General features: G+C 55.8%; 3 protein-coding genes across 5 annotated transcripts; 1 reads left to right on the forward strand and 2 right to left on the reverse strand.

The window, feature by feature from the left end:
• Nucleotides 1–198: 198 nt before the first annotated feature.
• On the reverse strand, nucleotides 199–11,339 carry DEF6 (DEF6 guanine nucleotide exchange factor). The gene is made up of 11 exons (XM_057381470.1): nucleotides 11,185–11,339; nucleotides 6,957–7,097; nucleotides 5,361–5,546; nucleotides 3,714–3,941; nucleotides 3,488–3,634; nucleotides 3,223–3,331; nucleotides 2,844–3,142; nucleotides 2,267–2,433; nucleotides 1,919–2,117; nucleotides 1,440–1,530; nucleotides 199–1,215 (listed from the first exon to the last, which is right to left on the reverse strand). The coding sequence occupies exons 1-11, from the start codon at nucleotides 11,278–11,280 to the stop codon at nucleotides 1,004–1,006; spliced, it is 1,875 nt and encodes a 624-aa protein (XP_057237453.1). The 5' UTR covers nucleotides 11,281–11,339; the 3' UTR covers nucleotides 199–1,003.
• A 356-nt stretch (nucleotides 11,340–11,695) lies between these two features.
• On the reverse strand, nucleotides 11,696–21,212 carry ZNF76 (zinc finger protein 76). Of its 3 annotated transcripts, none has more exons than XM_057381444.1 (14): nucleotides 20,925–21,212; nucleotides 19,617–19,785; nucleotides 18,338–18,418; nucleotides 17,181–17,258; nucleotides 16,822–17,024; nucleotides 15,781–15,897; nucleotides 15,464–15,539; nucleotides 15,028–15,153; nucleotides 14,744–14,923; nucleotides 14,270–14,503; nucleotides 13,799–13,932; nucleotides 12,933–13,085; nucleotides 12,730–12,843; nucleotides 11,696–12,426 (listed from the first exon to the last, which is right to left on the reverse strand). In XM_057381444.1, the coding sequence occupies exons 2-14, from the start codon at nucleotides 19,687–19,689 to the stop codon at nucleotides 12,322–12,324; spliced, it is 1,674 nt and encodes a 557-aa protein (XP_057237427.1). In that variant the 5' UTR covers nucleotides 19,690–19,785; nucleotides 20,925–21,212; the 3' UTR covers nucleotides 11,696–12,321. The 3 variants fall into 3 exon arrangements, with proteins under 3 accessions (XP_057237427.1, XP_057237426.1, XP_057237425.1); XM_057381443.1 differs by lacking the exon at nucleotides 20,925–21,212 and adding an exon at nucleotides 20,664–20,716; XM_057381442.1 differs by lacking the exon at nucleotides 20,925–21,212 and adding an exon at nucleotides 20,588–20,648.
• Nucleotides 21,213–21,280: 68 nt separating this feature from the next.
• RPL10A (ribosomal protein L10a) lies at nucleotides 21,281–24,528 on the forward strand. Its single transcript, XM_057381452.1, has 6 exons — nucleotides 21,281–21,343; nucleotides 21,551–21,625; nucleotides 21,723–21,803; nucleotides 22,122–22,270; nucleotides 23,140–23,312; nucleotides 24,322–24,528. The coding sequence occupies exons 1-6, from the start codon at nucleotides 21,339–21,341 to the stop codon at nucleotides 24,490–24,492; spliced, it is 654 nt and encodes a 217-aa protein (XP_057237435.1). The 5' UTR covers nucleotides 21,281–21,338; the 3' UTR covers nucleotides 24,493–24,528.
• The last annotated feature ends 528 nt before the right edge of the window (nucleotides 24,529–25,056 follow it).

A 25,056-nucleotide genomic window follows, 5' to 3' on the forward strand; every position in this document is an offset into this window, starting at 1 on the left:
CGATGGAAAAAAAAAAAAACTGTGAGAGAGAAACACTGTGACACCGGGGGCAGCGCCGTGCGGGGCCCCGGAGGAAACAGATCTTAATCTCCCTAACGAACTCTGCTCGTCCCCGAGCAACTGAGCAGAGAGTGGGTCGGTGCAGAGCTTGCTCCCAGCGCCTGTTCCAGAGAGGACCCTGGCTCTATGCCCCAGACAATAAAGACCCCAAATAAACAGGCGATTGGGACTGTATTTATACAGAGATGCTAGGAGAAACTAACCCAAATGATGATGTRTTATCGGGCCTATTTTGTTTTGTTYTGTGTCCCTCTCAGCCCTCCCCAGTCCAACCAAAAATCTTCTGGTGGAGCCACTTTTCACAGGTTGTGGCTGATSCTTTTCAAAGGGCTCTTTCACACGGGGAATCCAAACCTGGCGCTGCYAAGGAGAGAGGGCTGGTTCCTGCAGGGCCACCAGGGTGTGGGGCAGGAGATCTGTGGCCAGTGGCTCCAAAAACTTTACTGCTCGTTGGTTTCTTTACTTCTTTACTAACCACCATCAGGAAGCACAGTGGCAGCTGTACTTAGGGACACCCTGAAGGACACAAGAAGGCCCCATTTGGTCAGTCTGGGTGTCCTTGGCTGGTGGCAAGGCCCCACACGTGGAGCACAGGGGGTGATGCAGAAGGRTTGTTGTAGAAACCAAGGGGGAACTGCAACCCTGGGCCACAGGGTCCTGACCCATCAGCAGCTCTTTTTTAGTACTGGGTGGAAACCAGAGCMCAGAGAGTTGAGTCCAGCAGTCCAGAGTTCCTCAGCACTGGGCAGCCTGAGCCTCCTGGCACATAGTGGCTGCAGCCCTTTACTGATGGAAATGGGAGCACCTCTGCCTTACGCAGTCCCCTGTAGGCTCTGTGCTGGTCCCCACTTTGGCTCCATCCAGAGATAGCCACACTGATTGTCCACTCGGAGGGACGAGCTGAGCCCCTCCATTCCCAGCTGGGCTCTGCTATCCTGGTGGGCTATTTGGTGGGCTCTGTGGCCATGGTGTCCGCATCTGGAGATGGCAGCACGCTGCTGTTCCCACCATTGCTCACGTTCTCCTTGCTGTTTTCACTCGTGGGGTCACTGCCTTTATCCTGCACCCTCTGYGTGAGTTTGAGGGAAGAATCTCTCCGGGACAGAAGGGGCTGGTAGCCAGCGAAGACTCCTCCACTCACATTCGTTCGCTTGTCTGGGGGTGGACAGAAAAAGAGAGTTGTTTACCTGGGGTCCATGCTGACCATTCAGCTGAGAAAAAGGTTTGTGGAGTCTCCCTGGAGAGGTGTTGGGGTATCTTCTCTGAGAGTCCTTCTGCCCTCCAGATGCCGCCAAAGAAGGGAAGAGGGGTGGGGGACTGGGCTCTTGCCCCAGCTGTGCTCAGGAGGTGCAGGGAAGGGTGGTGAGCTGGTCTCCTACCTCCTGGCCCGATGGGGTGCATCAGTCGGTTCATCTGGACATTCCAGTGCTTGACRTTGGTGCTGGCCTGTCGCAGCTTCCGCTGAGCCGCCTGGAGGGGATGGAGGAAAGGGGTGAGACGGTGCCCCACTGCCCCTGATCCAGGACTGAGGGCATGGGTTTCCCTTCCCTGAGGAAGCCTGGATTGGAGGTTTCCTCTGGGTTGGAGACCCAGCTCACCCTCCTCTAGACCTTCTGCTCCTCCTCCAATCCTCCTCCCTTCACACACTCCCACTGCCACTTTGTCCACCAGTCCCCAGGGCAGGACACACTTGTCCCATCTCAGCCACTGCATCACCCCGTGCCTGCAYATGGCACAGCTCAGAAACCCCCATGGCAATTCCAGCTTGGTCCTTCCCAGCATGGAGGTGACTTTKGGAGGGCTGGAAAGTCCCTTGGGTTCAAAGTGTGAAAAGATGTGGCACCAACGTGATGCTCACCATGACATCTTGGTCCACCCGCTGCCTATTCACTCTCACTTCTTCCAGCTGCTTCTGCGCCTCTTCCAGGCACCTGTTCTTGTTCTCCATCTCCTGCTTGAGGACTTGCTTCTCCCGCTGAGTTTTGATGATATATTCTTCTTGCTCCTCCTTCAGCTTCATCAGTTGCTTCAGCTTCTCCTCTTCCTCAGCCAGTAGCCTGGCAATGAAGAGCAAGAGTTGAGGATGTCCCTCTGCCCCTTCTCCCACCAGCTTTCCATCCCAGCTGGCACACTGGGAAATCCCCAGCACACCCCGGTACCCTGGAAGCAGGGCTGCTCAAGGAGGGGAGGGATGCCCTGCTCCTACCTGGCCTGTGCATATCTCACAGCCTCCTCGTCCTGCCGTGCTTTCACCTCCTGCTGCAGGGCCTCCTGGAGCCGCTCCTGCATGGCCTCCAGCTCCACGATGCGCTTGCGCTGCCGCTCTGCCTCTGCCTCTTTCAGGACCATCTCTGCCTGCATGGAGGCGCGAGCCTGCGGCGGGGACAGGAGCCGTCAGCTGGCCGGGCCACCACTGCTGTCCCCAGAACACACTTTGCCCCACTGGTGGAACGGGCTAGACAAGGAGATCCCATGGTGACAGGTCCAAAGCAAAGCTGTTTCCCTGCTCAGGAGACAGGCTGTGCCGTTTGGAGCCAGTCCTGGCTGCGAGGTCAGAAATGGGCTCGCAGGCCAACCTGGCACCAGGACTCGCCTCTCACTGGCCCCCAGCTCCTTGGGACAGGTTGTCCTCATCTCCTGCTCAAAGAGATCTTAATCACGGTGGAGCCCAGAGGTGATGAGTGGCTGCAGCACTGCACATCCAAACCCTTGGCTGACCCGGGCAAGGGAAGGAGAAGGAAGCCCCCACCCCACGAGCACCAMAGCCCATGGGATGCACTCACCTGCTCAGCCTCCTGCAGCTGGATCTCCAGGGTCCTCTGCATCTCCTCATGCTGCTGCCTCCGCCGCTGCTCCTCCTCCTGCAGCAGGATCTCTGCCTGCCTCTGGGCCTCCTTGAGCAGCTCCAGTTCCTGCAGCTTCCTCTCCTTCTCCTCCTGCAGCTGCTTGAGCCGCTGCGTCTCCTCCTCCTTGGCCGCCTTGCGCTGCTCCCGCTGCTCCCGCTGCTCCCGTCGCTTCTGCTTCAGGTCCTTGTGCAGGGACTTCTTTCCCTCAGCCTGTAGTCGGATGGCTGTCTGGATGGCTGGAGAGGGAGGGCACAGTCAGTGGGGACACAGAGAGGGGCGTGGGAAGCTGGGGAAGGGGCATGGGATGGGCACGGACCGAGCGTCCACTCCTGGCGCTGCCGGGTGTCGGAGGCGCTCATCTCGTAGGTGCGGGACGAGGTCTTCACACAGAACATGCACCTCTTGCCATCCCTGTCTGGCAACATCTGCAGGGAGAGRACACAGCACAGCATTAACCCCCAAACTCGACCTTATTCCCCCATCTTCAGCCCCAGGACTGGCTCTCCCATGCTCATGGAGGTGAAATTGTGTGTTCTTGGGTCTCCCTGCTGTCCCCAAGCTGAGCGTGACCCAGGCTGTACCTCCACRCAGCAGTTCTTGTCCAACGCGATGCTCCCCTTCTTCTCCTTCCGTTCCTCGCTCATGTAGTAGGACAGGACACTGGGCTTCAGCATGAACCACCGCTCYGACCAGTTCCTCCTCAGCTGGCCCTTCTTCCACAGGTATCCCTGCGCCCGAGAGACACCGAGATCAAAACGGGGTGGCAGCAGGATGGACCTTGTGTCCCGGAGTATGTGAGCTCCTTGCCTGTTTGAGCACATCCTCAATGATCTCCTGGTACACCTCCTCCACGGCCATGCTGACTGCCTCCTGCTCGATGCCTCTCAGGAACCGCCCCGAGTTCACCATGTCCAGGAACTGCCAGACCGTGAGCCCGCCCTGCCCCTGCGGCTCCTGGGCCAGGTAATCCTCCAGCTCACAGGAGTTCAGCTCCACGTTCATGGCCATGCAGATCTTCTTCAGCAGGTACTCCACCTGTGGGGATGGGGACACTCAGGCACAGGAAGCAGCCAGAGCTGTCCCCACCCCATCAACCCATTTTGGAGAGCCCAAGGTCACTTCTCTCTCCAGCCTGGAGATGCAGGACCCTGATCTCAGAGGGRTCACCCCTTGTGATGGTTGAGGCATTCTAAGCAGCAAGCTGGTCAGGAGGTTGGAACTGGGTTAGAGTTTGAGCACTGCTGGGAGGTTTTTGCTTTTAACCCCAAGGCTGGGATGTTTTGGGTGTTTTGTCTGCAGAGTAAGAAAAYTCTGTAGCAGTCAAGAAGCCTGAGGGAGTGCAGGCCAGCACTGCTGAACCCCAWTCAGGACTGATTCTCAGAGCCACAGTGAGCCCAACACCGCTCTGCTTTCCAAAAATCACTGGGGAGGAGCAGGGGGGACAGGTTCCTAGAGATGAGCATCATTTTAAAACTGCGAATAAAATGCTTTTAAAAAGAGCCCAGGTGGCTGACATGATGTGGGGAAGGCTTGTTCCAGCTCAAGTTTTGCTGCCAGCTCTCCTSTGCCCATGATCTGGGGACTGAGACCGGTGGGTGACTGCAGGGAGCCATGCAGGAAGGTGACACACAGCAGAGTCCCTGCACCCAGCTGGATTTTTTATGTCATTTAATTGTGAGAATGACGAGAATTGAATGCAGTTGCTCAGGATGATTCAGTTTTTCATGGTCTGGGGAACAGGAAACACCTCTCCCAGGGCACAGGAAGTGCGGTTGCCCTTCTACGTCTGCGCAGCATGGCAGTGCTTGCCTTTTTTCTCATCTTGTTTTTTTTAAATTTTGACTTTGCTGCTGATCTCAGGAGGTTGATGGGGTGGAAGGCAGCAGCAGCCGTTTGCCCAGCAGAGTTCCTTCTGCTAAGACCTCTCTTGGCTTCTGCACTTGTGCCTCCTCCCCAGACCTGCCCCCCTTCTCGTGGGGGTTTAATCTGAGCCCAGAGAAAGGGAGAGCCTTCCCCCCTAAATGCTTTGGAATCTGGAGATTTGGAGATTACTGCCAGAGGCTTTTCTTAGGCTGGCACCTCACCCTTAACACTCTGCATGCTGGGCAGGGGCTGAGCATCTGGTGACAGTGGCCACGGARAGGGACAGCCAGGTCTGCTCTGCCACTGCCCTCTATCCAGGAGAGGCTGCAGCATTTTTGAGGGGTCTCCCCTCTAAAACCCCACKGTTCCCCGGGCAGTGAGGGTGGATRTGGGCTCAGCAGGGGTGCCCAGGGCTGACAGCCCCCTTGTTCCATCCCTGGCCTGCTCTCTCTCCCCTCTGGAGCACCACATCTTGCAGGATGTAGCGGGGACATGCCAGGAAGCGATAGCGGGATGTGCTACCCACAAACGGGGCTCTGGCASCACATGGRGCCCTGGGAGGACAGGGATGGGGGRAAAGGCAGGTCCTACCTCATCTGGCACCATCACCAGAGGGTATTTGTCTTCAGACAGAAAGTTGAAAAGACACCAGAGCTTGAAAGCATCCTGGTGGGACACGACGCTGTTCCCGTTCCGGTCGGGTTTGTAGTTCTTCTTTGCTGTCAGGGTCCAGCAGAGCTCATCGAAGTTTTCTTTGATGAAAGCACCTTCCTCCACCTGTGGGCAGGAGTTAGGGGGTGAGCAGGGAGCTGMAGGGATATGGAGAGGAGTTCTGGGGGAGGAACTGCTGGAGAGAAGAAACCCTCGTATCTAAAATCTGTCCAGTGAGAAGCACAGGGTGATTGGGAGCACCAGCAGGAACTCCGGGGTGCAGGACCTGCAGGACATGTGGAGCTCTCCAAGCCCACCTCCCTGTGTGGTTTTGGGTTTCCTGTTATCCCATTCAGCCACAAAGAGGAACTGAGGAGTGAAGGGAAGTGCTGGCCTGAGGGCAGGCAGCAGGAATGGTGCTTCCACCAGCCTCATCCTTGCTGCTGTCACAGTTCTGCAAATGTGTCCGGGCCCTGTGAGCTGCCCCATGCAGCAAGTTTGGTGCAGAGGGGGGAATTGTGATGAGGATTGCAGGACCCTTGGCTGTCCCTGGGTGCTCCATCCCACCTGTGTGAACCAGCACAGGAGCCAACTGAGCAGCAGAGSTGGAGGAAAACCTTCAGATGGCAAAAGTTAAATTTTCTCTTACTAGGAAAACCCACTTCCCCCTTTTCAGGCTGCCTCTGGGATTCTATAAACCATGGTGAAACCAGAAGAAGGGGGTTTAAAGATCACCTCCCAAAGAACCGTGTGGGCAACTGGAAGGATTTTGGCCATGCTGTGATGTGGWGATTGGGCTGGGCTGACCTTGGGCAGTTCCTGCTCTGGCCAGAGGGAGCTGGGGAAGGCTTTGCCCTCTGTCACTGCAGGCCAGTTCCTTGCAGCCAAGGTCATCATTGCTGACCAGYTCTGGGCAAGAAAAGATGGGCACAGGGATGGAGTGGTACAGGGACCAGCATGGGCACTGGCACAGGGACTGGCACACTGGGAAAACCAGGGGAGTGAAGGGTTACTTGACCCAGCTCAGGCCCCTTTCTGTGAGCACACAGTGGAAGAAAGCTGTCAGTCATTCTTGCTCTCCCCACACGCCTGGAGGAAACAGCACCCACAGAGCAACCTCTGGCTGTGCCAGACAAAGGTGGCTTTGAACCATGGAAAGAAGGGAGAAAACCCCTGCCCTGCTCCTACCCCGCCACCTCATCCTCCTCCCTCTCCTCTTTGCCAAATGAGGTCACACCTCAAATCTGAACATGGCTGGAGAGGGGAAAAGGGCTGATTTCTCTCTCAGAGCCCTTCAGGAAACGTGGGCAGAGATGCTGCTCCTTGCAGAGCTGTGACGTACAGGGATGACTTCATCCTTGCCAAGGAGACGCTGAGTGTTAAACATTTCTCATTCTGGCATTCATCTGAGCAGTCCCCAACTCTCTGCACCCTCTTTCCGCCCACCCACCAAGGCATGTGATTTCCAAGAACTCCCAGGCACCTCAATGTCCCCACCTGAGGCACAGCAGGTCTGGGGATGGCCGAGGAACTCACCTTATCCAGGATGTACTTGTTGAGATAGGGCATGTAGCCCTGGCTGGACACTGGCCCGTCATCGTCATCGCGGAAATGCTCTTCCAGTGCCACGGGGTCGTGGGGGATGCACAGCACYGTGTACAGGTTGTGAGACAGCACCTGGCCAAGCACAAGGGGTGATGAGAAGGTGAACAACCTCCAGCCCTGCCCCAGCACATCCCCAAAGTGCCACCCCCTCACTCACCCCACCCTGGGGACTGTGCCTTGTGTGGCATCGCCTCCCTGCAGCCACAGCAGTGAGGCGGGGTTGGAGTTTGGCATAATTTCCAAATGTAAACCTTAGAGAGTCATTTAGAAATTGAGGATTTTYCCACATTGGTTTCTTTTCTTAGCACATGAGGAACTTCTTTTTWAAAAGTTTTAAAACTTCTTTTTCTGTTTCAAACCTCTCAGAGCACACAGGCCTCASTCTGATCTAGAAAAGCTGATAAACCACTCTGAGCTGTGCATTTGGCACAGCCACATCCCAGCCTGGCAGCAGCCACTGCCTGCCAGAGGGCACAGAAAGATGGAAACATGAAAATTGAAAAGACTGGTGAGAAACTGAGCAAATGTTTTGACTGAAATGAAAGCAGACAATGGAGATCTGGAGACATTTCTTTCTCCAGAAACAGTCAGTGAGACTTGCCAACAGCTGATTTTTGTTCAAATCCCCMAAAACAAAGSRYATTTGGAAGCTCACRGATTTCCCACCGTCCGKGTAGCCCAGAGCAGGGCTGCCCATKAGCACCACCAGCATCTCTGGCTTGYMTTTACCTCCCAGAAGCAGAAGATGGTTAAACACATGTCCCAGACTGTCACTATCCCACTGCACCAGAATCTGCTGATGCAGCTTGCCCAAGGTTCAAGAGAAGGGCTGGAGGAGAGGTGCAGCATCCCTGCTCCTCTGTGCAGGGCTGGGAATTTCCTCCCAGTGGGAGAGGAGCCGCTGGAGGCCACGATGGCTGCWGCAGCTGGAGACAGTTCTTGCTCGACCAGATTTTCTTTCTCTTTTCCACCCTTTGGACCAATGGGATCRGCAGGACTCCACCCTGTGCTCACACAACTGGGCTGTAGCCTTGAGCACTGCTGCTAGGGCTGTGCCTTTTGGGGTTCGGTGCAGCCCCAGGGTCTGCACAGCAGTRGAAAGGCCTGGGAACACCAGGGACATCCTCCAGGGTGGTAACAAATCCATCAGGATGAGCTGAAAGCTGGCGAACTGTATCCTGTTCTGTGWTTCCAACGTGGGCCCTCATCTCCATCCTTCACCCCTCCTTTCAGAGCATCCCCCAAAAAGAGCATTTCCCACCCTGGGAGGTCTCGGCTGTGACTGTGCTGGTGGGGGACACTCTGAGCCCCTCCATCCATCCCAGTACCCTGTGACACACAGCCACTCCTCTCGCAGRGCTGTCACTGACAAATGGGAAGGGAAGCCCTGGCCTGGTCGATGTTGGGGTGACTGGGGACAGGAGAGGTGGGAAAAAACCTCCCAGGCTCTGAAGCAGTGCCAGGAGCAGGAGAATAAAAGCAGGAAAAGGGGGTGCTATAAAAGCATTTTGCTGCTGCAACCTTTCCCCTGAGCCATGCAGGGCACAGCCTGGGGCAGGGGTCTGCCTGACTCCTCCTGGTGCCCTGGATTCCTCCGAGCACCARCCTTGTTTCTGTTCTCCACCCTGTCCCACCGCTGGCACACCCATCGCCCATCAACASAGGTGCCCGAAAGCACCAGGGCAGTGCTCGGAATTTCCTTTCTCCTGCCCCAGCCACGCGTGGCCACACCGAAGGACCACACCCCACCTCGCAGCCCGCACCCGCAGCTCCTCCAGCTCGGCCAGGGTTATTTTCTATTTCATTTGCCTCCTACTCAAGGAAAAAAAGTCAAGCGGTGGCACTGCGAGGACAAACGCTTGTCCAAGAGCAGGGCTGGTGCGTGCCTGCGCTGGGAACAAAACTACAAAACTACCCGACCCCGCTGGGCGCGCAGCACCCGACCGCAAGCTGTCCTTCCTTCCTGTGCACACACACACCTACACTCGCAGCGGCATCTGCTCTGAGGAGCCCCTGCAGGGAGCCCAACGGCTTCCCACAGCTGCGCCTTCACGCTGGAAACCTCGATACATCCACGGGCACTGCCCGGAGCGCGGCCGGAGCTCGGCCCCCAGCTCCCAGTGTGTGCCGGAACGCTCCCACCCCGCTCCGGGCTGGTTCTGTTCTGTCGGAGCAAACGCAGTCTCTCCCACCCAGCTCGGGGCTGGTTTTATTCTGTAGGAGCAAACGCAGAGTCTCTCCCACCCAGCTCCGGGCTGGTTCTGTTCTGTACGAGCAAACACAGAGTCTCTCCCACCCAGCTCCGGGCTGGTTCTGTTCTGTACGAGCAAACACAGAGTCTCTCTCACCCAGCTCCGGGCTGGTTCTGTTCTGCAGGAGCAAACGCAGAGTCTCTCCCACCCTGCTCCGGGGCTGGTTCTGTTCTGCAGGAGCAAACGCAGAGTCTCTCTCACCCCTGTTCAAGACCCTTCGTGCAGAAACACGCCCGGGTGAGGGAGCAGAGCATAGCCCGGCTCAGGGCTCAGCAGCCCTGGAGGAGTTTGGAGAGGGCTCGGCCACCGTGGYTTTAACACTTTATTGCTCAGAGCTGAGAGACCCTGAATTCCTTCTGCGCTGAACCATGGCTGAGGCAAACTCGAGCGTGTTTGGAGATGGAAACGAGCTCTCCCTGGCCTGGGGGCAGGTGGAAAGTCATCCAGAGCTGAGCTTTGCTGTTCAGTGACCTGCCACCAACCCATCCCGTCACTRAAGGTGCGTGGGAGAACATCCCTTCCCCTCTGAAATGTCACCTGGGGTGAAGCCACCGTGGAGGTGCCATCCCCAGCATCCCCACAGCCCCCCTACACCAAGGTTTGCAGACCCTGCACAAACTCTCCATGAAACTGTCACTAAAATCAGAGTCTCTGTGGCCTCAGCATCGTCACTGGTGATAAAGATCTCTCAAGATGAGCACTGCACGTGTTCACGACRGTGCTTTTGGGTCCGTCACATGCCTGGCCAGGCTCTGCACCCAGAGCAGGGGTGCAGGGGATGCTGTGAAGAGGGAACAGCAGCCCCTCTCAGGGATTAGCAAACCGAATTAAGCTCTGGCCTACTTTAAGATTTTCCTTAATTCCTTCAGCTATTTGTACAGTTTTAGAAGGTGAGTGTGGCTCGCAGGGCACACGCCAAGAGCTCCGGGGTGCAGCCMAAGGCTCTCAGCCGCAAAGGCTGAGCAGGAAGAGTCTGCCTGCCGCTGCTTTTCCTCCAGATCCCTGCAAACAAAACTCTTAATTTTGGGGCAAAACACRCTCCCATCCCAAAGCCCAGCACCTTCCCTGCATTCTGTCCTGGGAAAATCCTATAAAATACAGGGAATAGAGGAAAAGCGGGTTTTTTCACCACTGGTCCCACTGACTGGCTGCAGCTGCCAAGTCCTGACGCAACACCTCGCCGTGCTCAGCATGTTCCTGCTCTGGTCTCTCATCTCAGACCCTGGTACCAACCTGCATTTCCAACCCCAGCCTAAGAGCCAAAAGGGGTAAAAAAAAAAGATCCCCACCATGTGAGAAGGTTAAAAAAATCAATTATTCTTTGAGCCAATGGGCTCCCTGGTGGGTTTGAGCAAACCTGGCCTCAGGGGCAGACAAAAAGGCTGTGATGGGTTTGATGAAGGGCTGAGGGCATGAGCCCTCTGGAAGCTGTTAAGAGTGGGGAGAAAGGAAAGCTGAGACATTTTTAAAATGCTGTGTTATTTCTGRCCACACCAATGAAGAGTTTTAGTTTAAAAACAACCTGCCCCTACCTCCCGACCCACTGGCTCAGCAAGAAATAGAAATACAGGTGCTCCGGCAAGCAAGAAAATATAAACAGTTTTTGGGCTCTTAGTTGGCCATAAAAAACATAAGAAATTGAGAACAACAAAAAAATAGAATTTCACCAAGAAAACACATTTGAGCATAAACTATTCCCCTCCTTTTTTTTTTTTCTTTTTAAAGGGAGAGGCTGCAGAGCCTGAGAACTTCACCAGAACCGCCGTGGGGGCAAAAACAAAGTCTTATTGATCATATATGTAAGAATTCCTCCGTGGAAACCCGCGGAAATGCAAAGCAGCCCCGGACTCGCTCTGCCCCTCGCCGCCCGCCCTCCATCCGTGCGCCGGAGCTCCCCGGGGACTCACTTTGAGCTGCGATTTGGAGACCTTGCCGCTCTTCTCCACGTCCAGGGCGGTGAAGGCGTACCAGATAGACTTGAGCAGCTCCGCTCGCAGGTCCATGGCTGGCGGCGGCGGCGGCGGCTCTGCCGAGCCCGCGGATCCGGTTCCTGGAGCCGCCCGGGCGGGCGGGACGCGGGGCGGGAGCGCCGCCTGCTCGGGGCGCCCCGGGAACCCCCCGGGCTCCATCCGCTCCCCGCACGGCACGGCCGCGGCTCACCGGCCCTTCGCCGAGCTCGGCCCAGAGATCAAAAGCTCCGCCGGTGTTTGCGTTTTGGGGAGAGAAATCCCCGCCCTGGTTCAAGCAGCAGCTTCCCCCGGCAGCGGGAGCGCTGCCTGTGGAAGGGATCGCGTCCGGCGAGCGGGCACTGAGCCCGCGGCATCCTCCGCGAGCATGTTTGGTCAATTCCACAAATCTCAATTTCCTTAACTCTTACAGATGCCCCCCACTCCCACTCTCAACCAAAGAGAAGGGGGCTCATTTTAAAAACAAAATTTTAAATTTGCTTTTATTTCAACTCAGCATTTACATCCAGGTCTAGCTTAGCTCCTGGCAAGTGCTGGCTGCTCTGCTCCACAGCCAAGGAGTCTGCCATGGAAGCTTTGTTTGAGAACGGAGTGTGACAAAGAGATGGGAGAACTGCTCTTGGAGCCATCCCAGCGCTGGCTCCAGTGGCAGGAACTGGTCACCCTCTACACAGAGCTCAGGACAGCCTGGCCTTGCTCTGATGGGCCTTTATTTCTTCTGTGCCTGTGCTGCCCGCTTGCCCCTGAGCTGGAGGGGTGGGCAAGAAAGGGGAGCTGTTGGACCATTCCTAGAGGGAGAGGGCAGGAAGTGCCCCCCTGAAAACAGGATTGGTGCTCAGAGCCCTGGARAAGGCAGCAGTGCAGTATCTCTGCCTTCCCTCCTTGGAGGGAAGAGCCCTTCAGGCAGGGTCACCCCAGCACCCCGTGCTGCCCCGTCAGCGTCCTGGCCGGCGCAGGGCACGCGCTGGCACCGGCTCAGACACCATCCCTGCCCCGTGTCCCGCCTGCAGCACCCGCCACCCCTGCACACAACAGGCTGGGGCTGCCACTCCCCCTGCCCCGGCGGCTCTGCAGGCCTCAGCTCCCCTTCTCAGGCACGGCTGTGTCAGCTGGCACTGGCTCGTACTGGATGACTGCTGTGGCCATGCTGAGGGCTTCCTCCAGGCTCTGCTGCTCTTCCAGCTGGGGGAGAAAAGGGAGAGAGAATGTTGAAACCCCACAGGGCAGCAGGACAGAGGGATGAGGGGGTGGGTGACAGAGGTGTGAAGCAGAAGGGCAGTCAGGGCTGTGATGCAGAAAAGCTGTTTACAAAGGAGCATTCTGCAATCCCAGGAGTATGTCCCTGCTTTCCTCTGCACACCGGGCATCTGGGAATGAAGGAGCAAGCCCCCCACGCAAGGAGCAATGCAGCAGGGCAAGAGGGCAAGTGCTGCAGGCAGCAGGTGGCCAGGGAGTGAAGGGGAGGGTGGCAAGAGCTTGTGGTACCTGCACAGCGATGTGGGTACCGTTGGGGGTGGCCAGCAATGCCACCTGCTGATGACAGAGCGGGGCGATGTCCGATTCCTCTGACACCACTGCCCCAGAAGYGACTATGGTCACCTGGGAAAAGTTGAGATAATCATGTTTTAAAAGAAAATGCTGTTCTTTCCTAGCAGAGGAAGCAAGGACGGTCCCAGTTTTGTTTGTACCTCCTGTGCCTCGGTGCCATCGGTGTTGGCCACAGTCACGGTCCCAGTGTCACSCCCTGCCAGCTCTTCCTCGGACAYGGCAAGGGCCCYGCTCTGTGTCACCACACTGATGGCACTGCCCAGGGCCTGCAGCTCTTCCTGAGACAGACTGACCTAGGGGACAACAACAGATGCTCAGGGAGTCTTAGGCAACTCCTGACTTTAGCAGCACATCGGACTGGATGAGGAGGAAACAGTCTCTCTGCAAGACTCAAGGCACAGAGAACTCCAAGGACTTTGCCCTGGGTCATGCACACAATCAGTGACAAGAACTCAAGAGCTCGGATCTTGAGCCCTGCCCTTCTATCACAGCTCCCCTCCCCATTCAGCCTCTTCTACCACAGCACACAGGGACAGTTTGTGCATTGCAGCAGCAGGAGCATCTCAGGCTAAGAGGAAACAGGTCACTCGTGGCAGCTGTTTCCTTTGCCCTGTGCCACAGAAGGAAGTTTTTATAGTCAGCACAGGGGCAGCTGGTGGAGGGAAGTACAAGAAAAGCACTGCTGTATACAAGCAGTAATGACAAAACTTCTCCAAATCCAGCCTGGCTCAGCAGAGCTGTGGAGCTGCAGGAAGCCAGGGGCTGCCAGTCACCACACAAACACCTGGAGACCTTATCAGGAGGGGCACCAGGATCAAAGAACCCCCAGAAAAACACTGGGTGAGGCTGTAGGAGGAAGCTCTCAGGGCAGACAGGGCCCAGGAAGCCCCAAASTGTGAGAAAATGCTGAAAAAAGGCCCTGAACACCACAGCTGAATAGAGGCAAAATCTCACTTCAGATAGTAACTGCTGTCCCTGGCATGMTGGAGGCTGTCAGTGTCTGTACCTGCTCTGTCCCATCCTGAGAGATAAGCGAGACCTGTGTAGGCAAAGCATCTTCCTCTTCATCTTCCTCCATCTCTGACAGGAATGCAATATGCTGACCCTTCAGTGGGGAGCCTCTGTCAGCAGCTGCAGCAGCTGGATCAGAGAAGGGGAAGAGCAGCATTATCAGAGTGTGAAAGCACWTGCCTGGCCTCCTGACCTGCCTGTGGCCCCAAGGGCCAGCACAAAAGAGCACAAGATCACGATACCAGCCCTGTGATGGCCTAGGAAGAAGGGCCTTTACCTCTCCCTGTACTACAGAATGGGCAGGAGCCTGTTCCCAGCCTGTGACTTACAGCAAGGACCTTCCACCAGATCTGRGTTTGATGACCAGACAGGTCACAGCACACACCTGGGTCTGAGAGGGGCGTGGCTGYTCTTGCTGTCACCTCCCTCCCCTTGGCCACACCTTGATGGGGGCGTGGCTGCTCACCCTCCAGCTGCTGCTGCTCGTAGAGGGCCTGCTCGCTCTCCTCGGTGGCCTCCAGCTCCCCRTGGCTGCTGCGCTTGTGCATGGCCAGTGTGGAGGTCTGGCGGTAGGTCTTGCCACAGCTGCTGCACGTGTAGGGCTTGCAGTGCGTGTGCACCACGTGGTGCTTGTAGAGGCTGGAGTACTCCGTGAAACGCTTCCCACAGCCTGGCACGGTGCACAGGTATGGCTTCTCTCCTAGGGCAGAGGCCACAGAGCTGAGCTTCACCCTCCTCATGCCCTGGGGAGGGATTCCCCACCAGAGCAAACAGCTGGAGACAGACTGCTGGAACAGCCATCAATCCAATAAAGCAATTCCCATTTTCCTYCAACCCCTAGCCACCCTCGGATCCACCCCTGCAACACGAAGCCTGGAAATGCCCATTCCAGCCCCACGGATCTCCCCACTGCTGGCAGGGGTAGCTGGCCAGTTCCTACCTGTGTGGATTCTCACGTGGTTCTTGTAGTTGGTGGCGCTGGTGAAGCCCCTGCCACAGCCAGGCTCTGGGCACATGTAGGGCCGCTCGCCCGTGTGYGTCCGGATGTGAACCTTGCGGATGTTGGACGTGGTAAAGGAGCGGCCACAGCCCACGAAGGGGCACTTGAAGGGACGCTCACCTGCATTGACAGAGYGATGTGGGTGAGACCTGACACCATGCAGTGCCCTGCACACCCTTTCACTGCGTTCTCCTCCTGTGCAGTTCTTGCCTGGTGCTGCTCACCTGTGTGTGTGCGGATGTGTTTCTGSAGGTCCCCGGAGGTTTTGAAGGCTTTGCTGCATATGTCTTCGGGACACTTGTACGGTTTCTCACCTGTGTGCGTTCTCACGTGGCTCTTCAGCCCATACCCTGAGCAGGACAGAGACCATCATTAATTTTGTCATGAGAAGGAAACACTGTGACAAGCTGTGTACCACTCCTCAGTCCATGTATGTGAGTGTATTGTATCTGAAAAGAAGAGCAAGAAATGTCCAAACAGCCCCCAACACCACTTCCAACTTTGCTTTCATCATTATCTGCCCATAAGCAATAAAGTCTCAGCGGGCTCTCATTCAGTGAGGCTTTACATGCTCTGGACATTGTGCTCTACTGGACCAGAGTCAGGGCTGAGGTTGGGCTGGAGAGAAAAAACAAAATCTGCTCAAAAGAGAATTGTTACCTGTAGCAAATGCTTTCCCACAGCTTGGGAAGTCACATGTGTATGGCCGGTCRCCTGTGTGAGCACGTTCATGTACCTAGAAAAGAAAGAACAGGGCCCTAAAATGAGGTCCAAAGCAAGAAAGAAGGAAAAATGTAGCTGGTGGAAGGAATTTTGAAGTTCCCTCTTGGACTTTGCCTTGGCCAATTGACACATCTGGGTTTCTTGGGGAGCTCAGCACATAASTCAGCTGCACAGAGCACACAACAGAGCATTCTGCCCTGGCACTGTACCCTGGGACAGGTCTGTTCTGCACACTGCCRTGTCACCTGCTTTACCTTGAGATGRTGGGCAGTGGTGTAGAGGCGGCCACAGCCTTTGTACCCACAGCGGAAAGCTCTGCTGCCGACCTGCTGTCCCTTCCTGTGGTTGTGCACCTCCTCCTCCTGCAAATCCTGCTGATACAAGCACAGGAACTAATCCAGCAAGCCACCACAGCTTCACCAAGCCCACACAAATATTTCCCTCCTTGCCATGCATATGCACTCCTGCAGTTAACCTCCAAAACCATGTTCCTACAAACAAGCTTGTACCCACACGGTGAAATGCAGGTGACAGGGCTCGAGGAACCTGCATTTCCCATTCCCACCTCACTAGGGGTTCTCAGATACGTAACTCCCTTTCTCAGCTCACTTGAAATATGTGCAGTTAATATTTGCTAACTCAGCAGAGAAGCCACAATGTTTTTTAAAGGCAAAGAGGAGTTACAGTCACTGAAAAATTCAGACCTGGGAAGSGACGTTGCTGGAGTCCTCACTCTTCATGTGGCAGGTGTCTGTCACTCCTTCCTCCTCCTCATCACACCCCTGTGAGTGAAGAAGCACAGGCACTGTTTGGCCTCCCTGTACAGTGTGGAGCAGGAAGGCAGTGACAGCCACAGTGCTACCCCACCCTTCCCCAGACAGCTGTGGCAGGAAGGCAGCCATGGCAGGAAGRTCTGTGCCCAGCTCAGCAATGCCAGCRCAGCCCTGGCAGCCCCTTCTCCACAGCACTGTGGACATGGGAGAAAATGGCAGCACMCAGGATATTGGGGTGATATGACAGAGCATTAGGATCTGCTTTGGTTTTTGAGGCCTTTGTCACCATGGGGACAGTGGCCATGGCTTAGCCACTGCTGACACACCAAAGGCTGTATCACAGCAGCTCCCCCAAACCTGAGCCTGCAGCAAGTTAAGGSTGGCAGGCCCAGCATTCCATGGGACCAAATGACCCTGTCCTGGGTCCCCAAATGCCAGGCACACTGGAGCTCTGCCCAGTTGCTCCTCTCCATGCTGGTGCTGCTGACAGATGCACAAAAGCACTGCTGAAGGTGCCCTCACCTTCCTGCCATACTGCTGTAATGCATTAATGGTGTCCACATCAAAGCCATCATCTTCCTCCTCCCCAGCCAACTCCTCGAGCCCAGCTTCTGTCTGYACTTCCAGGATGGTGCTGCCAGGTGCCACGATGACAGGACGGTGGATGTARGCAGTGGAGCCATCCTCCAGCTGGACAGCCTCAAATGTGCCAGGCTCGTAATTGTCTGCAAGAGGAAACATTCAGATAAAGAGCTGAAAAAAATTCAGCTGAAAAAAGCTCAGTGTGAGGGCAGAAAAGAAGTGTTTCAGCTCCCCAGCTTTGGAAATCTGAGACACTTCAACAACTCCTGCTCCAGGGAAAGGAGCAGGGACTGCTTTACCTTTAGCTGTGCTGTGTATGAAGGCCATGCTGCCATCCTCCAGCACCACTGGCTGTCCATCTTCAAAAGCAACAGCCTCTGAAAGAAAAGAAATACATCCACACACCTTCCTGGAGGACTCAGAATGGGGGAACAGCGTGGCAGTTCAGGCCACCAGGCAGGAGGGGACACAGGGCTGCTTGCTTCCTCTGAAACATAACCTCAGCTGTAGGTTTCAAGACACCATTTGAGCCCTCCTGATGCGAATGATGAGGTTTTCAAGGCTTCATGCAGAGATTTGCCACTTCCTTTGCTCAGAGCACTGCAGTGTTTTGCCAATTTCAAAATGCCAGATTATATCCAGGACAAGAAGGATGGCTCCRGCACAGGGGTGTGTGAAGAACAACACAAATATCCCATGGCAGGAGAAGCAGGGATGAGAAGAAAAACCCCTCTCCCTGTGCATGTGGAGGCAGGGAAGAGGATGAAKAGGGGAAAGGGGCACAGCCATATATACAAAATGGGTTTCAAGCAGCCTTTTAAGAATAGGGAAGAGGAAGGTGGCATACAAGGAGCTTGGGAGGGTCAAGGAAGGACTGCCCAAAGTAACAGAGCTCTTTCTAGCTGCCCTTTTGCATCTCAGTATGGCCAGGGAGGATTCCTCTGTGCCACACAAAATGAATTCCCAATATCTCTCAGACTAATGTCACCTAATTTTGGAGGTGACATTTGGTGATGGGTCAGTGACCAGGGTGGCATTGTTCCCAACATGACCCCCACCAACACCTACTCCAGAAATAATATATTATCACAGTTCAGAGGAAATTCCTGCCCAGCTGCTCCCACATRAAACAAACCGTGTGCGTGCTCTGTGGCTGGCTCACTGGGCTTGTGGTCTGTCAGACTGACATCAGGGAGAACCCGTGACACTAAAATGCTTGTCTCCACCTCCACCCAATTCACCTTCTTGTCAGGTTGCTAAAAATATTGCAGGAAATCACTTATTCCACGTCCTTGTTTACTCAGCCTCAAAACCACGAACAAGAAAAACCCTACACAAACCCTACACTCACATGGACTTCTGAGAGCTGGAGCTGCCAGAGGAGCCCGAGTGCTGGGGCATTGAGAGCTGCAGCCACAGTATCCCTCCAAAAAGGAGGGGAATGAGTGTTCCTCACCTTTCTCAACTGTCACCTGATGGATGTAAGCTGTGGTCCCATCTTCCAGTTCAATGACYTGCCCTTCAATCAGCTTTTCACCTGGAACAGTTAAAACATGCCATCAGCTGCTGAGCCCAGTCCCTCTGTCCCACATGCTTCCCACAGTCCCATAAAAGGGAGAATTTGTAATTTCTAGGCTGTTATGAATCAGCTTTACCCTACAGAGGCACTTCCCCAAAATGCTGGCATTGCTCTTTTCTTTCAGACACATGACAGACCCTCAGGCATCACTTTTTGAGGAGCTGCTCCTCACAGCTCCTCATGCCAAGGAGCAGAAACACTGAGCATACAGAGAAAGCAATTACACTTGTGTGGAAAGAAAAAATCAGCTGGGAGCTCTGAGTGGCATCAGCAAGTGCCTGGAGATTTATCTTCTGCTTTGGCAGAGGATGAACCCTTGGAGAAAAATTACAGCACCTAAAGGGGCCTAAAGTGCTGCCAGTGCTGTGCTGTGGAGACTGAGCTCTTACAAAGGCTGACTCTGCAAGACTGTAACAATGACTTAGTTACCCAATGACTTGATGCAGAGAGGACATTGCTACATCCCCCTGAACAAGGAGAATCCAGGTTGGTTTCACCTGGAGCATAAGGTTTGAGGAGGGGTCACACAACCTGGTGGTTCCCAGACAGTCCAGCTCCACAGGTGTAATAAACTTCCAGTGAGTTTGTACAGAAAATGAAGCAGGAGAGCAACTCCCAGGACATGGAGCTACACAACTCCTCCATCCTGTTCTGCAGGCTGGGAAACAGCACATTCCTCTTCCTAGGAACAGTGGGTGGTAGAGAAAGGAGCATCTCACAAACACCACAGGAAGGGCAGGTGTTGAATTTGGCACCTCTTTGAGTGAGAAAAGYACTGCTGTGAACCAAACCCTGTGCACACCACTGATGGAAAACCACCCCAGGGAAGTTTTGGTGGAGCAGAGCCCTGCAGGCCACAGCATCAGGTCCATTTCCACAGCAGCCCTGGAGAAAACAGAGCTCTTCTAATCTGAACAKCACTTTTATTTTCTACAGCAACAGCTCTCCTACCTCCACAGCTTCATTTCCAAACCAGAAACATGTTTGATTTTTATTTTATTTTACATYAGACTTCGGTGCAAATCCAACAGTTGCTAGCTGCCTGTGCAAAGTGGCCACACACGTGTGGCAGCTCCCATGCCATGAGGGGCAATTTTGGTGAGTCTGACTTGAATTTCAGAGCCAGGAAGAGACTCTGAGCCTGAGGCTCCGTTACCTCTGCCAGCCTGCTGCAGATAGGCTGCGGTCCCATCCCCAAGGGTCACTGCTGGCAGCCCCAGGCTCTCCATCCCACCCYGACTCCTCACACATGGATCCTGCCTGGGAGCACCGGGGCCCAGAGCCAGGGGCCTGCGGGACACAGGATCGATGTCTTTGCTGTGAGCCTTAAGTAAAAAGAACAATTTAGTTTTAATTTCACTCCTTAGTTTCTCCTTCTCCTTTAGTTTTCCACTTTTGCATGCTAGGAAAGGCTTGAATGGCCTCAAAAAACTTTTGAGGTTATAAAGGATTAAGGTGAACAATGCTGTACCCTTCCCACACTAAGGGCAGGCGTGGATAACAATCTATTCCACAGCCAAATATAAAATAAAGCTTATCACACCAGTGAACTGACAAACTCTATCTTAGAGACAGTATAAATGTCACATTCAAGCCCTTCCCATCCTCCAAATGATCTGCAGGATTTTAAAGTATTTCAAATCCTGAACCTACAGGCTAAGCATGTCCCGTACTGCAGCAGACAGGGTTAGGATGATGAGCTATATCCCTGGAAACACCCTCCTTCTCCCTTTCCCGACTAATTCCCAGCCTTTTGAGAGACRGAATTTCAGGCTCTAAGCAAATGATGCTAAAACCTCCACACCCCCACAAGAACATTTTCCTAAAGAGACTCTCTGCTGATAGGCTATCTTTCAAAGGAGCTACAGCGCGTTCTTCACGAGCGACCTCCGAGATAGCCAAATAATTTATCGTTTGATTTCCAGGAACAAGGCGAACCGCCCCGTCCGTCCCCGCCGCCACTCGAGGCCTCGCCCCGCGCTCCCCGCACCCGGTTGTGGCTCCCGGGCCTTCCCCCGGGGSTGCTGCGGCGGCCCTCACACAGCGGGGAAACGCCGGTACGGGCTGTGAGTGCAGCGCGGAGGGACGGGCAGGGCCCGGGGGTGACGGAGGGCACGGGGAGCTCACCCTGAGCAGCACCCGGGCGCTGAGGCGGCTCCCCGGGCCCGGCCACCATCGCCGCCCCCCCATCCCCCACACCGACCTGAGCTACCCGCCGGGCCCGGGTCCGCCGCCGGACCGACGTGCACCGCGGCCGGCCCCACCCACCCCGCAACCCGCATAGCGGCGGCGCTCCCGCCCGCGCTCAGCCACCGCCCCCCCGCCATACAGGTTCCGGGGCGGGCCGGGCCGGGAGAGCGCGCCGCCGGGCGGCCAATGCGCGGGGCGCAGCGGGCGGCGCCAACATTGAAGAAACGAGGCAAAGCTCTCCCTTGCGCTGCCCGGCTGGGGCTGCCGGCTGTACCTGCCCGCTGTCAGTGAYGGACAGCGCTGCCGCCCGCGCCCAGCCTGTCCCGCCAGCTCCTCACGCGTCCCCTCTCCTTCCCGGCGGCTGCTGAGGCCAGCCCGGGCTTCCTGGGATATGCTGTGAAGCGATGCAGGAGCTCCTGTCCTGCTGGCCCAAGACAGGARGCAAAGAGATCCCGGCTGGTCATTTAACAAGGAAGGAGATGCGGACGGGCCGCCCGCCGAGGGCAGCCGGGGGACGCCGGTGCCCGCCGCACCTCTCCCCGCCGCTCCCACCATGGCGGCTCTGTAGTGCCCCCTGCCGCCACTCCCAATATGGCGCCGTGCGGAGCGCTTGAGTCTCGCGAGATCTCGGCCCTATTTATATCGTGCCGGAAGCGTTCCCGCCCCTTCGGTCCGAGCAGCCGCCGCCATGAGGTGCGTTTGTCTCGGTGTCCGCTTTGCACCATCGGTCGCCATCCGCGGCCATCCGCACCCGGTGGCAGCTGCGGGGCTGTCCGGGTGGCCGRTGGGGCGCGGCGAACGGGGTCGAGCGCGGGGGGAACGCGCGGGGGCCGGGGCGGGCTCGGGGCCGCATCCCGAGCGGGGCCGGCCTTGAGCCCGCGCTGTCGTTTCCCCCCGCAGCAGCAAAGTGTCCCGGGACACCCTGTACGAGGCGGTGAAGGAGGTGCTGCATGGCAGCCGTGCCAAGAAGCGCAAGTAAGAGCCGCAGACGCGGCGGGACCGGGCATGTCACCCCCGGCCTTGGCCTCCCCCCTTCCACGCCCGGCCGGGCCTCACCCTCTGCCTCCCGCAGGTTCGTGGAGACGGTGGAGCTGCAGATCAGCCTCAAGAAYTATGACCCGCAGAAGGACAAGCGGTTCTCCGGTACCGTCAGGTTCGCCATCCTCTCGCTCCTACCCAGCYTTCGGCCCTGCCCGGCCCTGCTCGGGGCCGCCGCGGCGCCGAACCGCTTGGGGAGTCCAGCGCGCCCCGGCCCAGTGGGAGCGGCTGGACGGACCCTCACCCTGGGTCTTAAAACATGAGGGGAGGTGCGGCAGCCCCCGGGCTGTCCCCACCGGCCTGCTGGGGACGGCAGGTGAGCGGCTGTGCAGGATGCCCCGCGCTGTGGTAAGGTGTCTCCGTGCTGGCTCCATGGACACGYGGGTGGTGCTGGCACCTCACTGACTCGGATCTTCCTCCCTTCCTTCCCCAGGTTGAAGTCAACGCCACGGCCCAAGTTCTCGGTCTGTCTGTTGGGAGACCAGCAGCACTGCGATGARGCCAAAGCAGTTGACATCCCTCACATGGACATAGAAGCTCTGAAGAAGCTCAACAAAAACAAGAARCTGGTGAAGAARCTGGGTGAGTATCGATAAGRCTTTTCACTGTAGTCAGATTTGCAYGTCATGGTTAGTTGCAGAGGTGGAAAGGTGAGCAGAGTCAGCCCCAATACCAAAATCTGCCCACAAACTACCTAGAAAAGCCACCAGGCTGTTCCCAGTGTGGGTCTGACAGGTCAGGATTGCTGGAATGGGGCTGGTTGTCCTGCAGAAGGAAGGGAGGGACACAGGAAAGCGTCCTTGTTGACACAGTTTCACCCTTCGCTGTGTCCCTCARTTTCCTGGTTGGGGAGCTGGAGGGCAGCAAAAGCAGAGAAACACTAGAAGCAAGGGTGTGCTTTAGTCCTGCAGCTCTTACGGGAACAGAATGAAATTTGTTTATTTTCTCGTGGTCAGAGAGAAAATCCTTTTCATCCTGACAAACTCCAGAGTCACTTTGGTACATTCCTCAGGCAGACAGGGACTTGCCTCTCAACCCATAGTCAGTTGTGCAACTTATGTGCAGTTAGGAAATGACACCGTGGTGTTAGCTAAGCCTGTCCTGTGTGGATCATCCATCTGTATCCCACCCATGCCATCCATCTCASTGGGCACAGGCTGTGGCAGGAGGCTCATTGTAGAGCTCAGAATTCAGTGTCACCTGGGGGTCAGCAAAGGACAATTCCTTCAGGGAACAAGCCATGCACCATTTGGAGTTAAGTGGGGCTGGGGCTTGGCTGCTGTGACAATCACTTCTTAAAAGATTTTGGCAAAACCAGTTCAGGTGGGATCCARGCATTGTTGGAATTGTCTGTGAGAGGAGGTGGAGTTGTGTGTTCTCAGCTGAGTCCCTTGTTTGGAGCTTTGTCTGGGAGCAGGGTCTGTCATTACCTCCTTGGTTCTCTCTTGCAGCTAAGAAGTACGATGCCTTCCTGGCTTCCGAGTCCTTGATCAAGCAAATTCCTCGAATCCTGGGCCCGGGTCTGAACAAAGCCGGGAAATTCCCTTCTCTACTCACCCACAACGAGAACCTGGTGGCCAAGGTGGATGAGGTCAAATCGACCATCAAGTTTCAGATGAAGAAGGTAAAGCACGGCTTTAGTTTGTGTAGCTGGGGGTTGTTCTGTCTCTGCCATCTCCAGGCTGGGCTGTAGGTGTCCCTCGAGTGTTCCCGAAGCTGGTTTCCTCCAGCAAAGGGAGATGGTACCCAGGGTGTTCTGTGGCCAGACAGAAAGGAGGAATAATTCCTCTGTGGTTGACAGATCTTGGAGTAAATGATGAGGAGATGATTTGATGTTTCAGTGCTGAGCACAATGCAGTGTAATTAATGCTTCTCCCAGCATGTGGGTGATGCTCACAGAGTGGGATCCAGCCAGGCATGTCCCTGGAGGGCTCAGTGTGAGTGGGGCTTTGCCGGGGGCAAGTCTGGGACTTGACTCTGTCCAAGTGAGCTTGGGAGCAGCTCTGCAGGGATCTGCTCTTGCTGTCGAGGCAAGCTGACTCCCTAAAACCAAAATAACCCTGTTCAGGCATCTTAATCCTGTGTCAGTGGGTCAAGTGTGACTCCTGAGGGCACAGTTTGGAGGACACAGCAGATGTGAGGGTTTACAAATGCTTGAGCTTTTAAAATAGCTGAGCTAATGATGTCCTGCCACTTGGCCTGTTGGCCTGCTCGTAAATCCTTCTGCCTCCAGCCTGTGGGGAGCGTTGACTYCCAGGCTGCTGGGGAAAGCAGGGTGGGAGGAGGCTCAGCCTCTGTCACAGTGCAGAGAGAGAGGGCTGGGGGCTGGCACCAAATGCAGAAAGTGAAGCTGATGTTGGCAGAGCGGGGTTAACCCCGAGGTTGGCTCCCCTGCTGGTTCCTGACAATGTGTCACATGTCCTTCCTGGTATCCCAGCTCACCCAGTCACCTTTGTGAGTGTCAGAAGTGACATCCAGGTGCTACAGGCACAGGGAGCCAAGGGCCAGGAGCAGGGGGCCCTGGGAAAGCTGTGTCCAGTGTCCAGACCATGGCACAGTCCAGCACACTGATGGTGGGTCAGCACTGGTCACGTGTCCCCAGCTGTGACAGCTGTCCCCGTGTCTGTCCCCAGGTGCTCTGTCTGGCTGTGGCTGTCGGTCACGTGAAGATGACAGAGGATGAGCTGGTTTACAACATCCACCTGGCCATCAACTTCYTGGTGTCTCTGCTGAAGAAGAACTGGCAAAACGTGCGAGCTCTGTACATCAAGAGCACCATGGGGAAACCCCAGCGCCTCTACTAAAGGGGGGCAGCAATAAACTCTGTGGACACCCCCACAGCTGTGTGTGGTTCTGTTCCTCCAGAGCTCCTCGGGGAAGGGTTGCCAAAGAGTTCAGTTCTAGTGAAGGATGCCTCAGATGCTGTGTTTGTAATAGAGATGTGAATTCCAAGTGGGATATTGGAGCTTTAAAGGGAAGGGDCCTCATCTCCCCTGGACTCAGAGTAGGGGGAAGGATTCCACACACCCCCAGAGCAGAGGTGTCCCAGCAGGTGCAGGTTCAGCAGTTGGGTTGTGCTCCCCAGATTCCCCCTGTGCTCACAGAGAGGACCATTCCTTACCTGTTGCAGAGCTCACCCAAGTCCTGCAGAGCCCAGCCTGACTGAGAGGGCTGATAAGGGGCACTTGCATTTAAAGCTTTGTGCTGCCCCTCACCTGCCCAGGTGCAGTCCCTGAGACATTGTATGTCCAGGGGTGCTGAGGGATGGAGCTGCAGCCCAGCAAAGGGATTGGGCCCGAGCTACTGTGTTTTCCATCCCCTCTTCCCTCTGAGGCAGTCTGTCTTAACTCCATGTTCTGGGCTAAAAA

The sequence above is a fragment of the Malurus melanocephalus genome, unplaced genomic scaffold, assembly GCF_030028575.1.
Source record: "Malurus melanocephalus ecotype Western Australia unplaced genomic scaffold, MMel_1.1 scaffold_511, whole genome shotgun sequence".
Classification (NCBI taxonomy): Eukaryota; Metazoa; Chordata; class Aves; order Passeriformes; family Maluridae; genus Malurus; species Malurus melanocephalus.